The 16289-nt window shown below is 39.3% G+C and overlaps 1 protein-coding gene across 1 annotated transcript in view; it reads right to left on the bottom strand.

Moving 5' to 3' along the window:
• Positions 1–299: 299 nt before the first annotated feature.
• The window catches only part of KLHDC10 (kelch domain containing 10), a 46606-nt gene continuing 30616 nt past the window's right edge, over positions 300–16289 (bottom strand). The window contains exons 3-10 of the mRNA XM_087821019.1: positions 14777–14998; positions 13465–13619; positions 11939–12087; positions 10254–10338; positions 9101–9167; positions 8270–8317; positions 5958–6097; positions 300–5357 (exon numbers count right to left, since the gene is read on the bottom strand). Of these exons, the coding sequence (XP_087677145.1) occupies positions 5148–5357; positions 5958–6097; positions 8270–8317; positions 9101–9167; positions 10254–10338; positions 11939–12087; positions 13465–13619; positions 14777–14998 (1076 nt within the window). The 3' untranslated portion in view covers positions 300–5147. The remainder of the gene's footprint in view (positions 5358–5957; positions 6098–8269; positions 8318–9100; positions 9168–10253; positions 10339–11938; positions 12088–13464; positions 13620–14776; positions 14999–16289) is intronic.

Below are 16289 nucleotides of genomic sequence, written 5' to 3' on the forward strand. Positions count from 1 at the left end.
GGGCAGTAAAGGGAGTGTGACCTGCCCCACAGTCACACCCTTGCTGATGTCCTGGAGGGACTCGTGGTCTGCTGAGGGGACTACTGTGCGTTCAGGAGCTCCAGATGGTAAGCAGAGACAAGGAGCGCACCACGAGCGGGCATGGAAGGTGGATGACCCAGAAGTTATAGAGAAAAGTGGACCCTGGTGGGTGATAAAGGGGGCGGTCTAGGTGGGTGGGCTGATGCTTAGGTTGCAGAGGTGAGCTCACATACCCACAAACTCTTACCATCAGGCAATCAAGGTAGCCTTGAACCAAATCGATTTGGATAAGATTTATTGATCAGATTGTTTTAGAAAACCAACAGCAAAACACTGACAAGGTACATAAATACAGATTGGACATGTTAGGGTAAATTCACTATGTTTCCTACCTGCTTGCAGGAAACCAGGTAAGGTGGAGAAGCTGTCCTGATCATACGGCATGCACACCAGACTGCGAAAGGACTCCACACTATGTAACAGGACTGTGGCGATAGCTTTACAGTAAGGCAAGCATCGTGTGTGGCCTAAGCATACCCTGTACGAAGAGCCACGCCCAGGCTCACCCTCAGAGACTGCGTGGGGGAGAGGTTTCCCTTTCTTGCTTAGGCTCTTCCAGAAAATCCTCATTGGCAGGTGCCTTGACGGGGAGATGCCTGGCGCTGCCCCCGCTCAGACTCTGTACAAGGAAGTGGCTTTAGAGAAAGTCAGTGTGTTTCCGATGCCTGCTTTGTCTTCTAAATGTGCAACTAGTACAACAGCAATTACTAAGCTTGGTGAACTGCCTCTCATCCACCCTGTACATTGACTAAGCAGGGCCTTTAAAAACTTCTAAAAAGTGAAAAAAATAAAAAATTAAAAACACGAAAATTATACTAAAAAGATGGCACCACTTTTGAAGCACAACTCAGAACTTCTTTTCATAACACGAGAGAGGAGGTTGCTTTCCACCGAATCTAATGACCTTAGAAGGGAAACGCCGCTGCTGGGCGTGATCCAGTGGCAACGCACGCGGAGGGTACAGAAGTCTCCTGAGTCTACCTCAGGCCCTGCCAACGCTCCTAGAGTCCCGAGGTATTTTGGGAACCAAAGCAATTTAAGCTAATGGTGACAGCTTTTGGAGCTTATGATCATGAGACCATAAACCCTCACCCATCCTGAAGCTCAATGCCAGAATGAAGAATACGGAAAATGGCTTTTTGTGCTACATCAGAGTGCTGACAGGAGGCAGTTCAGTAGCCTGTGCCACGTTCTAGACAACTGTAAGACCACCTAGAGACACAGTGGTCTTACAGAATTAAGACAATATAGTCTTCGAGGATAATTCAACCTTTCCTACATGCCAAGCAATATGGCTGGAAAAGGTATTTCCAAAGAAAAAAATAAGGCTCCTGAAGAACAGTGGGAAAGCAAGTCAAGAGCCAAAGAAATGTGTTCACATGATGGGCTTCCCTCTGCACACGCTGCTTTTTCTTCCCAAGGGTGCTGAGAGTTCTTTGGTGGTGAGAGGACAGATAGCCTAGAACTCAGGGCAGGAAATGATGCCAAAGCAGAGGAGTGAAGAGTAACATCTAAACTCAGGATTACCGCCAGTGGGTCCTAATTTCAGCATCCAAAGGCTGTCAGCAGACTGACCACTTACAGCTAGTCAGGCTGCTGGTAAGTCTGCCGGTTTCTATCCCTCCCATGAGTCTTCCTTTTCCATTTCTAACTACTCAAAGCCCAACCCGCTGAAAAGGAGGTGCTTATGGGAAAGGGGTAGGAAGGAAAAGCTATATATGAATCATTGTTTGATAGAAAAGTTGAAACACTGATTATCTATGGATTTCAATGATCTGTGCTTTACTCTTGCTACTCTGGGAAACCAAAGGTCACTGTTAATATAACTTTTGCTTAGAAATGTTAATGTTTATTATATTTTTAAATCTAGCTATGTAATAGACATGAAAAGTTTAGAGCAAAGTTTTACATCATGTCACTGGGGCCCTGAAAAAAGGAGATTCTGCCAGTGGAAAGGGTTTCAGTTTGGCCCCTGAAGAACAGTTAAAATTTCAATCTATTCTATATTGTTTTATAGATTTTTTTCTAGGATGTGGAAAACACTTTATTAAATTAAGAAAGCATGATTTTCTTTACTTAAAGTATGACATTCACAGATAAATTAGTATATACACGAGAGAACTGATAGTATTAAATATTAGGTTTTAATTCTCCACTTAGGAAACTCTCACAGATAGACTTCCTTGTTCCTGGGTAAGGAAATGTAGGCAGATATGCAAGCATGAGATAGAACAAAGATGACTGGGGAAAATCTCAACTCTAATGAACCCAAGGGCTGACTTGAAAATCCAGCTCTACCAAGACTTGGCTTAAGTCAGCCGATCACATCTCAAATTCTGGGTACAGTTCAACTCTAAAGCGATGAGCTGGCTTCCCCAAGACAAATACAAGAAAGTCGTCTACCTGCTTTATAGTCATACCCTATATATAATCTGTATATATCCATATGTGTTTCTTTATATTGCACTTAAATTTACAGGACTGCAGTAAGATGGCAGGGGTAAAGTACCTCAAAGAGGTGGAGAAGCAGCAGGCACGAACTTTCCTAAATCAAGTAACAGTGTCAGGAATTCAGAGTTAAAGTTAAAGAATAACTTTAAAAGCTGGTTATAGATATACTAAAATGCCTGGTGGCCCCTTATATAAAATCCTAGTCATCTACATTTAAGTCATCATACACACAGTCTCATTTGGCATCCAGAACATGTGCATAAAGTGTAGTTCTACAGCACTCAGCGTTGGTCATACTACATCATTTTCACTAGTGTTATATTACAAGAGGACACTTTAGACCAAAGATAGGTACTTTTATGAAAACGTCACATACAAGATCTACCTCAAAGAAGACTGCCCTCAGAAGGCTTTAAAAAGGATACTAGCAAGTGTGGATTGAACCAGACTTTCTTTCTAGCTCTCCGGTGTAGAAGAACTAGAGACCTACATATATGCCAAGAACCAGGGAAGGAGAAGCACAGAGGCTGAGCATTCAGTCTTTGGTCCCTATGTAAATCCATGACAAAATCCCTTCATCACCCTAGACAGCATGACTTGTTTAATTCTGGACATATTTCCCCAATAACCCAGAGACTAAGCTGGAGTCATGCAGCAAAGCTTTGTTTTGAACTAATGGGGCTGCTCAGACTGACTTCCTCTGGAGAGAGCTCCTCATTGGAGTAAGCCTAGCAGTGGATGGTAAATGCCAAACAGACGGGTCATGACAAGATGAGGGCTGGACCTCTAGAGGAGTTGCCCCTTTTCCTGCCTTTCCCCCACACCCCTCACTCCCCACAAAAGGACTCAAACTCAGAGGTGAATGGTTATTACAAGACCTTGCCGAACACAGGCTCCATATACTCAACCCAACATGGATGGGATGTTATAATAAGGCCTGCAAGTTAGGAGTTCAAGTCTAGAGGCTACAATTTCTTCTTCCCCAGAACTGAACACTTGCTGGTAACTTTTTGGCCATAACTCAAAGGTTATTTTAAATCCACACATGAGCTAAAGATCTCCCTTCTGGGATGAAGAAAAAAGAAGAAGAACTTTAAAAGCTAAGTGAAAAAGAGGCACTTAAAGGAAACATGTGTCCTAAATCTCCTATCTGAGTCTCCTGTGGTGAGGCAATCAATGGTATGACCAGCACTGTGTGCCTTTTGCACCTTTCGTACCCCTAAGGCCTTCCACATGCTCCTGGCTCACTGACCTGCTGAACTACTCTAGCAGCCTGATGGCAGAGCAAGTGAAAATTTAGGTCATTCCTTTTTTAGAGTTAAAAACCACAAAACAAATCAGAAGTAAAATTTTACACCAAAAAGCAAAAGATCTTCAGTTTCATTCCTTCCTTATGCCAGTTTTTAAAATGATGCCTAGTTCTTCAGGAAGGAGGACCTGTGGCTTTCCCCACAAGACCTTGTATCCATTTATTAGACAATTACTCACAGCACCATGCACGTTAAAGCACACAAGAAGCAGAGAGAAAAACCAAGGACCAACTGGCTTTCTAGAGATAAAATCCCTCGCCTAATAAAATGGCAGGTGCATGACCCAGGGTTAGAAAAGAGACAAGTTCTGAAAGGAAATGGTCACTGTGAGAGTCAAAGCTCACAGCCCAGAGCAGAAGCCCTCCCTACCCTGCTCTCTCTGGCCTCTCATGAGCTCACATTTATGTCCCACAGCATTTGTGCCACATATTTAGGGTCTACAATTTCCCATGAAGAAGAAAGAAGTCAAAGAGTTACTTGAACCATTAAAAAGCCTAGAAGAATTTTGAAAATCCTCAAATGAAGAACTTTGACCACCACAGTTTCTTGATTTGAAACGATCTTGGTGTCATAATTTCTAAGAGCAATAACAAACAGCACAACTATGACACATGTAAGTCTTTTGATAAACCAACTCTAACCACTGCTGGCACCATAAGAATGAGGAAAGAAATCACTAATCAAGAGCTGCAGAGCTGCTGAAATTTCCTCCAGAGTCAAAACTTAGGTTTGGGTATCTATGCAGCAAGATCTCAACCACAGCAGCCATTAGAACCAGCTACTCAGATGTGTCTTTGAAAACAGTAAGTTAAACATCTAGTTTTACATACAACCTGCAAGATTCTCAAGGTTAGCCTTCTTGTTTAGTCCTAAAACGTCTCGTTGTTGCAGGATTTAAAATTTTTAAATCTTATTTTTGTTTTCATTGATGATGTTGCTTTAATTTATAGAGCACTGGCTGACATGGTCGTATGGTCAAAGTTCCTTTAAAAAATTCTTTTCTTATCTTGATTCATAACATTATTAAGGTACTTTCAGACTTTCCTTCAATTCCATCAAGGAAGAGGGAGTGAGTATGTGTGTATGTGTATTGGGGTGGGAGGGAGAGAAGCAAAGAAAGAAGCATAAAGGAAAGTGAGATTCCATAAACTTAAAACCAATGTACAGAAAGGCATCTGATGTATTTTCTGAATAAGGCCTTGATCAGGGTAACCAATCCTCTTTGTAGCACATTCTACACTGCCCATAAATAAAGGAGTCTCTTTAAATTAACATTTCCAGTATCAATGAACAGTCCAGAAATCCTCATTTCAAGCGCTCGATGAGTCCCTGTGTGAGTCCAAGGTGCAGAAGCTGTGTTCGGGACAGGTTGGCGAGGTTAGGGAAGGCCGCGAGCAGCTTCTCCCATGCCAGTTCCAGCAGGCTAGGTACCACCAGCCAGATCTTAAACAACGACCCAGTCCGTTTGTTTTCATGGATGTTCACCACTCCTCCATGAATGTACATGCAGCCAGCCTATGAACAAATGGCAGTCAAAGAAGAAAAATTTAAATGGGAGAGAAATACATACTAAGGCTGAAGAAAAAAATTCATAAGCTCAAGTGAGATGAGGTGAAACAAAAATTTCTCACTGATCCCAACATAACACAGGGATCAAGACTGGTTTAAATGATGAATGAGTTCATAAGGGAAAACTACAGATATTTTTACTTCAACAATCTCAGCAAACATTAAAGTTTCTGTCCATTGTGTCCAATCCTGGGAATACAGAGATGAAAATCAAGGTCTTTGCATTTAAAAAACTAGCAGGATCTTCCATAACATGTCATCATGGGGTAAATCTATTCTGCCCTCCCAGGAAACCCCTTTGATATCACTGTCGGGGTCTGAATGGCACACGCAGCACTTTTTTCATTTATGCTGCTCTCTTAAAACTTGTATATGATGTGTTTTCTCCCCTTTTCTCAGAATAAGAGCTAGCTTTGGAAGAATGTTTTAAAAACACATTCTTAATCCAAGGTCTGTTAATATTTTTTTTTTTTCTTGCTAACATCCCTAAAAAGATTTCCTTAGCATCTGAAACTACATAAGGAAAATATGAAAATAAAAACTTACTGGTGTAACAGCTGCACAGTGAAAATAAACGGGCTCTGGCATGGTAGCTGGGAGCTTCACCCATTGAAAAGTCTGCAGATTCAATTTCCAGATATCTCCCAGGATCACTTCTCCATTATAGCCCCCACATATAAACACATCTATCAAACAAAAAGAGAAAGCCAAGATCACACAAAGAAAATGAGCCACAGAGCAAGCACACGGCTAGCTGACCGGGGGCCAGTTCAGCAGACTTCCCCGAACCACAGAGGACTCCAGCTGGGCGGGTCTCTCATGCTGCTGTCTTGTTCCTCAATAGAGTTTTGGACACTCTGCTGGGATCTTTGCTAGGACAAAGGATGCAAGCCTCTAAGGAGGCTTCATGTCTGGGTCCCCAAATTCAAATACCTATGGTTCCAGGCATAGAAAGTGAGTGAGCAAGAAGGTCCAGGGAAAATAAACAAATAGGAGGTACAGGGAACAAATAGGAATGCACATACTCTATAGGGGAGACGGAAACAGGGCTCCAGCTGATCAATAGCATGCCAGACTTAAGGTCAGCAATTGCCTGAAAAGAGATCCGGCCCTAGCCAGTGTGCTCAGTTGGTTGAAAGATGGCCTGTGCACCAGGAAGTTGCCAGTTTGATTCCCAGTTAGGGGCGCACGGCCAGGTTGTGAGCTTGATCCCCAGCTGGGGGAGTGCAGGAAGCAGCCAATTGATGTTCACATCAGTGTTTCTCTCTCTCCCTTTCCCTTCCTCACTCTCTAAAAATCAATAAAATATTCTCTAAAATAAATAAATAATAAATAAATAAGCAAAGCTTCTCAGCTGAGAACAACTACATTCCTCCCCTGGACACCTCATGTAATCATGCAAGACATCTGGTTTCACACATTGGGTTCCCAGGGAAGAAAAAAAAGAAATCTGGATTTCTTTAAAAGTGAAACATTTTGGTTTTTAAGTGTTAGCCAATAATTCAAAAAATTTTAATACACATATGAGCCAAATAAAACACATCTGCAGACCACCAGTTTTGGAACTCGTCTTTTAAATAACATCGTGGAAAGGATGGACATTTATCTGCCCATAGAGACAAGTGTTCTTTATGTAGACATTTGACCTGAGGAGAAACATTTGTTGGAATGTTCAGTTTAGGGGCACAAAAGAGGCTCTTCCAAGCTTTCTTCAGCCCAAAGAGGACAGTCTGAAATCCCATTTGATGTGTATGGTTATTTATGTCAGGGGAAAATAAATCTTCCCAAAAATCAAAGTTTTTCTTTGCTGCTGTTTTGTTTTTGTAAATTCTGTTAGTTATAACTAATTACACAACTTGTAACAAAGGCTATGTGAACCTTCAAACTAAATGCCCAGAACTAAGGTTGAATTCTGTTTGTATGGTGCCTGGTCTCTGTCTGTATTGACGAAGTAACCGCTTGAGCTAAAGCTGACCTCAAAGAATCAAAACAATAGATGTCTTAATTCAGGTCCTGATAAAGTTTAAGCCAATACTTAATGAAACTATAAAATACACAGGAAACCTTTCTGACTAGGATTCAAGAAAAGTACAACTCCCTTCTTAGAGAGGCAAAGCTGAACAATGCCACTATCTATAAATCTTATCTAAATGCAGAAGCATAATAAAAAGAACCTCTGTACTAGAGACGGCAGCATAATCCCAGGAAAATTCAAACCAAGCTGCTGAAAGGATACAGGCTATCAAACTGAGTTATATACAACTTCCTCCCAGAAAAACATTTAAGGTGCTATATCAAACTATAAAATAAGCTGTAAATTAAAAGACAGAAAGGTTATCCAAAGAGGAGTCATTTATCACACTTAGATAAAGTAGCTGCAGCTGCTTTCTGAAACCATACAATGCCTTTGTTGTAATATGGCCAAAGAATGAACTAAGAGTTCTGTTTGGCATCAGAAAACAGAATAAACTTTACAATATAACACTCTGAAGGAGTTACTACAATTTTAATACAATGTTCACTGAGGTCTCTATTGTATGTCAAGGTCATTAGTATTCCCCACCATAACCACTGACATCTGCTGAGGTGGGGTGGTGAAAATCAGGTGGTATAATAAAAGTTTATTTATCACCCATTTTTGAATTCTCTGATAAACGAAGGAAACCAAACATACTAGCTTACTTTATAAAAATTGCTGAGAGAGGCATAACTTCATGAATTTCCCCTTAAGTTGAAACTACAAGAAATAGACTCTTCCCAAAGTTATGTGTCTTTTACGGAGATATCATTAAGAAATAAGACATTCTTGGTATATACAGTTACAAAAATAGAACCAGAAAGTTATTTATAATCCTTACCATTTTTTATTTGAACACAACTGTGACATCTTCGGGCTGCAGGGAAACCTGCCAGACACATAAACACAGAAATTCCATTATTCACAGAAAGCCTGGGAGTAACACTGACATGACACAGGGACAGACATACTATGAGTAACTCAATTACAACAAAACCTTGGCCCTGGCCGGCTCGGCTCAGTGGTCAGAGTGTCAGCCCGTGGACTGCAGTGTCTCCAGTTCGATTCTGGTCAAGGACATGCACCTAGGTCTCAGGCTCAGCCCAGGTCCAGGCACATGCAGAAGGCAGCCAATCAATGTCTCTGTCTCTGTCTCTCCCCCCCCTCCCCCCCTTCACTCTCTCTGAAGAGCAATGGGAAAAACATCCTCGGGTGAGGATAAGCAACTAAAAATCCCTTTGTTGTATTCAACAGGCACTAACCAGCCCTCCCTGTCCGTCCGTATTTCACACTAACACAGAGCCATCAGAAGTCCCATCAGAGTGGTGCAATGTTAAGGCACCAGGAAAACAAACTGGGGTGGCAGGGGGCAGGGGTTATAGTGCCTTTCCCAAGCCCTTTTACCGGCAAGGACACAGGTAGATCTTGATTTAAGTACCAGTTTCTTTTCCCACCCCTACTTCCCCACTTCCACAGAATTCAGCAATCCCCTTCAAAAGTCTCTGTTCAATTGCTGAAGAAGAAGAAATGGGCCAAGGAATACAAGTAAGTTCTAACACCAGTTTCATAGATACTTTCCTTGTCTATGACTGAATAAAATTAATTTTTCCCTTCCAAAACAAGTAAAAATATACATTTGTTAAAGATAAATGAGTCAGTATTACAAATTTACCTATTTTTTCGTGGGGTTTTGTTGCAATTTCCTCCCATGCATTTGTTTCAAGGTTGTATGCATGGATCTTGAAGAGAAAAAAAAGAAGATACACACACAAATAATTTTAGCTAGCCTGAAAACTGCATTTTATACAACAGCCTGTACAAACATATATTCTTGGTTGGAAAGTCTTCTTTTCCTCTGTTTTTATCTGATCTTTGTTAATTCTAATGTAAGACAAAATATTAAACAGATAAAAATTAAGCACATATATATGATCTCGATATTTAAAAATTATAGAAAAAAATGAAGTAAAAAGTTGGAATTCTGAAACTTCCACATTTTCTACGCTGAATATGTATGATTTTTATAACAGAAAAAAGTAAGTCTTGGTAAGAAAGCACCTGAATGCAGTTTTGACCAAACTCAAAAAAGACCATTAAGCCTGGCCGGGCGTGGCTCAGCGGTTAAGCATCAACCTAGGATCCAGGCGATCAGGGTTCGATTCCCGGTCAGGGCACATGCCCGGGTTTCAGGCTGCAGCCGATTGATGACTCTCTCATCATTGATGTTTCTGTCTCTCTCCCTCTCCCTCTCCTTTCCTCTCTCTGAAATCAATAAAGATATATTTAAAAAAAAAAAAAAAAAAAGACCATTAAGGCTCCAAAGCAAACCAGCAGCTCTGTAGTCTACTCTAGATTTCCCCTGGGATATGTGAGTTTAGAAATGTCACAGGGATGGATGAATAAAAGACTTCAGAGCTCAGTTTTCTCAAGTTAGTGATGCATAGTCCTAAAAATGCCTATTCTTTTTAGATACAGAACACTGACGGTGAGAAGGATGTGACATTCTGAGAGTCCCGGTTCCAACTCTAATTAGTTGCTCCATTCAGGCTCCCATATCTTCCTTGGAGTCACTTTCCTCACCCAGTGTGAGAGGGCAATTTCCATAAAGTATATTCACATGTGATAACGCAGCTGTCAACTGGAGAGCACATCAGGGGCACAGAGCTCAACCTTACATGATAAAGAGCATGTAACATAAAATAGATGTTGATGAAGAAGCTTTTCAAAATTAAAATATCTACAGTAACAGAATTACCTTGCTTAGCATAGCACATGCCTCCCTCTATACTTCTCCCTCTCTTTCTCTTTAAAAAAAAAAAAAATACCTTGTTTAAGGAATAAGCTGTCCAGGAAGTACCACCTCCCAAGATGTAAATCCTCTGTCCATCATGTGCAATTTCATGTCTGTATCTGAAGTACACAATAAAATATGTTTATAATTAAGTGAAAATTGATCTACCTAAGATTTAGCTGTAAGGCTTCTTATTGCATCATTATTTATAATAATAAATTCTTAGAAATAACCTAAGTGTTTAATAATAGTGAACTGGTTAAATAAATTATAGAATATACACAAAATAGATTAGTATGTAACCAGTAAGAATGTCAGCATACAGAATGATTAATATATTGAGAAGTTGTTTTTGTGTCACTAACTGAAAACAAAACAAAACAGTTATATAAGAGCAGACAGGCTATAATTCCATTAAAAATTTATAGATACATAAATATGCAAAGAAAGTGATTATAAGGTTATATCCAAAATATTAACCCTCATTATCTCTGAGTTTAGATTTTGCTTTTTATTTTCTTCATTTTGTATTTTCTATAATCTTTTTGTTATAATTTTGCATAAGGAGAGAAGCTATTATAGAGATTTAAAAAGTGATCTGCCTACAGTTAATTAGAACCCCTACACTATAGGCTTTCAAACTAAAATACTTATTTAATAGATACAAAGATATCAGAAAAATTATGCTACATAGAACTGTGAATATAATGTGAAACGCCTACCAGAACTTTTATCCAAGCAGTGTAGCTACAAGCTGAAACAATTTATAATATGTCCATAAAATAATTCAAAGGCGGCAACCATGTTAAAATGCTTTGAAAGCTTCACCTATTTCCTCCTTTCCCTGAAGGCCCTCGCGCTGATAAAATAAATTACATCAAAATTATTCCAGTAACGGTCCATTTCCCAAGTCCTCTCATGGTAGTTCTGCAATAGTCAGTTCACTAATATGCTAAAATAAAGATAAATTCTTCCTTAGCACCTATATGCCATTTTGTTTAAAGACAACAGAGATCTTGGATTAGTTTAAACAGAATGATTAAAAAATCGTTTACTATCTTTGCTTTTAAACTAGAGGGCAAAAGAACTTTCTAAGTTTTCTTAATTCTAAGAAGCAGCAACTGCTATTAGGAAAGAAAAGTGAAAGATTTAGGGCCTACTAAAAGGCAACTAGAGGGAACCATGTGATGTTTGAGTGTTTAACAACGCACTTAAAATAAGGAACCCCCTACCCACCCTCCCTCCCTCCCTCTCTTCCCTTCCTCTATCCCTCCCTTCCTCCTTCCCATCCATCCATCCACCCAACCAATTTTCACTGAGTACCACTACAGGCATGGCACTAAGCCCTATACTGGTGATACAGCTGTGAGAAAAGGAGCCAAAGAATCCCAGTATGCAAGTTAAGAAGGGAAATCAAAAAATAACTAGAAAGCAATTGTTTTGCCTGTGATATGAAATTTAGTTACAATTGCTACCACTGGTTTCTTCTTCAAAGTGTTACTATCTTCCTAACGCATGAAAACTGAAGTATAAGAGAAAAATAACATGAAAAAAATTCTATAGTTCAGAGGGAGATATCATTCCCTTACCAGGAGACCCTTCTTTAATGATGAACTGGGATTAATGACCAGTTAGCTATGGTTTATATTACCAATATTCTGAAAAAAAAGTCAAATCTTAGGAAGAAAGAATAAATATGCTTTAATCCTAGAACCTCACCTCTCTTCTGGTAGATCACAGGATAGGTTGTTTGGTTTCAGTTGTGTCCACTCTCTGGTATTAAGATCTAATTTGTGCAGGTCTGTGCTGTAAATATAGCCAGTTGTTCCTCCAAAGACATAAAGGGAGCCATTGATGATAGCCATGGCCTGGAAAACAAGGAAAGGTGAACAAGACGGACTCATTAGCACTTGATTAAAGAATGTAAACTCATTAGATACCCCCAAATCAGGTTTTATGAAATTCTCTTGTATTTTTTAACCTTCTAAAATACCAGAGACCTAAAGGACCAAAGATTTTAGAGAACACAAAGATTATTTATTTACTTATTTATTTATCTTTAGAGAGAGAAAGGGAGAGAGGGAGAGATAGACACATCAATGATGAGAGAATCATTGATCAGCTGCCTCCCACACACCCCCACCGGAGATTGAGCCCGTACCCTAGGCATGCTCGGGAATTGAACAAGCAACCATTTGATGCACGGGGCTGATGCCCAACCGAGTCACATTGGCCAGGGCACAGAGATTATTTTTAGAAAGGTAAAGTTTGCTCAAGTAGAAAGCAAGTTCCACCTAGATACGCAAGGGGAACCAGATGATCATTAGGGCTTCTAGCCAACCAAAAAATTTATAGATCATGGATATGAACATTTCCATTGAAAACTGCTTCTTTTCCTAAGCAGTCTGAAGACAAATGCTCTCAAGCAGAAGGAGCAGGTACGAAAATGAGCCACCAGAATTCCTTAGGTAAGATCTAGAGCTGGCAGTCAGTCCCCAAAATTTTATGTTTTCCACCAGACTCTTTCTTCTTCAAAGTAAGTTTGGCTATTGTTATGGTCATTTTTTAGAGTTTAAATGCCTCCTGTTATGGGATACAGGGTTATCCAGTGTGTGCCTCTACACATAGCCACAATTTATTTACCAGTACTGATGCCAGCCAGTTGAGTAAGAAACCAAAGATTGGTTATTTTAAGCTTAGCCCATTATTCTCAAAGGGTCTCTGATGTATGGTGAGTTGCACCCTACCTTTTTGGATATAACTTTTCAAACCTAGGTCTGAAGCACTAGAACCTAGCTGGAAACTAATCTCAACATAATCTGTGTTTTAGCTCAGATCTTAACCCAGTACAGGGATCACATACTTTGCTACTCAGGTCACAAAGCTCTTCAAAGTCTCCTATCATTCTAAAGATGACAGGACCCAGACCATATGTAGCCCAATCTCTTGTTGGGGGTGGGAATAAAGGTGGGGTGGGGTCCTGACATTTAAGAAACTTCTATACAGGTCTAGATCATAATCCTAAATTGGACTAGAAATAAAGAGGGAGGGGGAAGGAGAGAAGAAGGCAAGATACCAGATTTACAAATTACAATTTCATATCAGAACTGAAAAATCAAATGTTAACCACAGTGAACTTACTCTCCATTTAAACAATTGGTAGCAATATAAAGATTCTGACATTGTCCCCCAAACCAGAAAAATCCAAACAAATACATCCAGCATTACTGGCCACAGATTGGTACCTGTCCATAAATACGACTGGGTTTCTTCCCCCGACAGCTGAGTAAAGCCCATCTCTTATACTTCACATTACAGACATGGACATCATTGCCGTTGCTCTCACCAAACGGGATGCCTGTACCTCCAAACACTAATAGGTTGTTTCCATGCAGCACAACTGGGGAAGGAGAAGCACAAATTCCATTTATGTACTGGCTACCTAAAATGCGTTCCCACATAAACCCAGGATATCTGAGAAACTCAAAAATGTCTGCTTAACAATGCTCTCAGAAGATAGCTCAAACCACTGATATCTAACTACTACAAAGTTCTGCAGGAAAAAGTCTAATTCACACTATGTGGTCTATATATCATAGAGCTCATTGTTTGGTATATGACAAGTATTCAGTACATATTTGTGGAATGAAATACTGTGTATAACAATACTGAATGATATGAACCACAGTACATCACTACCACTCAAGACAATTCAAGTACACAGCGAAGCAGAGGAAATTGTATCGTCTTTGCCTTAGAAAGACCCAGTGGGACTCAGGATGAAGGAATAAAAGGATCACTCTGTTTAGCCAGGGGAATGATCTCTACATTTGAAGTTATGGCTTCTGTTATCTTAATCCTCCCTCAGATAAAGAGAAACACCAATATCCTGCTGGTAACTTTGTGTTCTTCTCTATATCTCTTCTACACACACACACACACACACACACACACACACTCTCTCTCTCTCTCTCATAGACCTTCTTTCCTTCTCTGATGGCAAATACTCTCAGAATAGTGCTACTGTATTATTTCAGTGGCATTTTTATCAGTCCTTCAATTGATACAGTGTAAGAGTCAATAGCATGAGCTCTGAAGTCAGCAAAAAGCTAGGTTTAAATTCCCGTGTGACCTCAGGAAAGTTCTTTAATCTCTCTATATTAATCTTCACAACAACCCCAAGGTAGGAACTATTATTATTATCTCCATTTTTATAGACAATGAAACAGAAGTGGTAAATAGTTTAAATCACTTGTTGAAGGTTTCCTAAAAAGAACCTTGCCAAGCTAGGATTCAATCCCAGGCAGTCTGGCTCCAGAGCCTGCACTCTTAGCCACTACCCATAGGTTTCTCTAAAGACTCAGTTCCTTCATGTGTACAATGGCAATATAGCCAGTACCTGCACTGTAGGGATGTTATGAGAATTAAAGTGATACCACATGTGAACTATCCATTAGCAGGGTTTAATCATATTACAGTGTTATTATAAACTATTAACATGAACCAGACATCTCAGACATTTCATAAAGTCAAAAGTTCAGAACTGCTTGTACTCACGTGACATAGATGCCAATTCCCGGGGCATGTACCCATCTGTGCCCATCTGGTGCCATACTCCTGTAGCAAAATGATACCGCCACAGCTCCCTGAAGAGAGGATAGTCTTCATTATCGGGCCCTCCTGATTCATCATAATCTGGGTTATAACCTCCAAACACATATAGATTGGTATTATCTGCCACACAACGATGTCCACTTCGTGCTGGTGGAGGTCTGTGGCCTAGGAGAGAAGAGGACAGTTTTCCACAGATGGCCCAGCAGATTAAAAGCACAAACAAAATTTGGTAACAATCTTTTTAGATTTAAAAGTGGATCAGGGAACATTTATAACATGGAAATACTTTTTATTTGCTTAGGTTATTTTATACATTCACACACACTAAAGATTTTAAGGAGCTGGTCTCCATTTCTATTTCATATGACTGCTTTCAGATTTTGATTAACTGTAAAAAGATTTTTCCCAAGAGAGGCAAAATAGCATTATAAACTCAAGAAAATGGCTGATAACTTGGAATTTTCAAGAAAAGAAGGGGTTTAATCATCCAAAAGCTAAAAGGAAAAATTTTCTTATTTCCTTAGAGGAGGAAAAAAAACACAGGCCAACTAAATTTAACTGAAATATTAGAAAACTACATAAATATAATCACAAATGTGAATGAGTCATGTATAAATAAAAATACACACACATAAAACCTATGATTTTTCCACAATATATAATAATACACTTAAAAAGAAAACTGGTTTTCAAAGAGTTACAGCAAAATGTAGAATTTAAATATCACTCCAGACATTGTCAGTTAACAAAAAATATCCTTATATTTCTCTCAAAGAGCTCTTAGTGAGAGCTCCACACGAAGCTATTTCTACAATTTATATCTGAAAGTTTTCTGAAGTTTAAATTATGTCAACCATTTCACTAAAAATTATTTCAGGATTATTTTAGAGTAAAAAAAGTCCCAAAACTTTACATTATTTCTACTATCCTTATAATTTTTTATTCCAGTCTACACAAGCCCTTAAATAGCTGCAGGACCAAAGATGCTTAAATATATACGGGATGGTAAGAAGCTACTATAACTGACTGTTACCCTAAAGACTTATCTACTTTCACATATTAGGAATAGATTCTAGTATAATATTAATTAATGTTTAGGACAATACTGGATACCTAATAAACATGTTATATTAATAGACATTTATTACCAACCTAACAAAGGCCTTATATATTTATAAAATCATAATTCCACTTTCTAGGGTATGCTTTTAAACAAGAACTGAAAAGAAACTGCACAGATCTAGAGACACTAGAAAACGAACAAACCATGAATCACTGATTCACTCAAGTCCAACCTATCAATTCTGAGTCTTTAACGGCCCCTTACTGCTCAAGTACAAAGTCCTCAATCAGCAATTCAGAGCCTTTCAGGACACAGTCCTCTCCTGAGCTCTCATATCTTGCCTGTTTAAGTTTGCCTCTCTGCTTGGAAAACTGAGTCCTTCCCTTAGATCTT

Source organism: Miniopterus natalensis, chromosome 10 (genome assembly GCF_054644295.1).
Source record: "Miniopterus natalensis isolate mMinNat1 chromosome 10, mMinNat1.hap1, whole genome shotgun sequence".
NCBI classification, from domain to species: Eukaryota; Metazoa; Chordata; class Mammalia; order Chiroptera; family Miniopteridae; genus Miniopterus; species Miniopterus natalensis.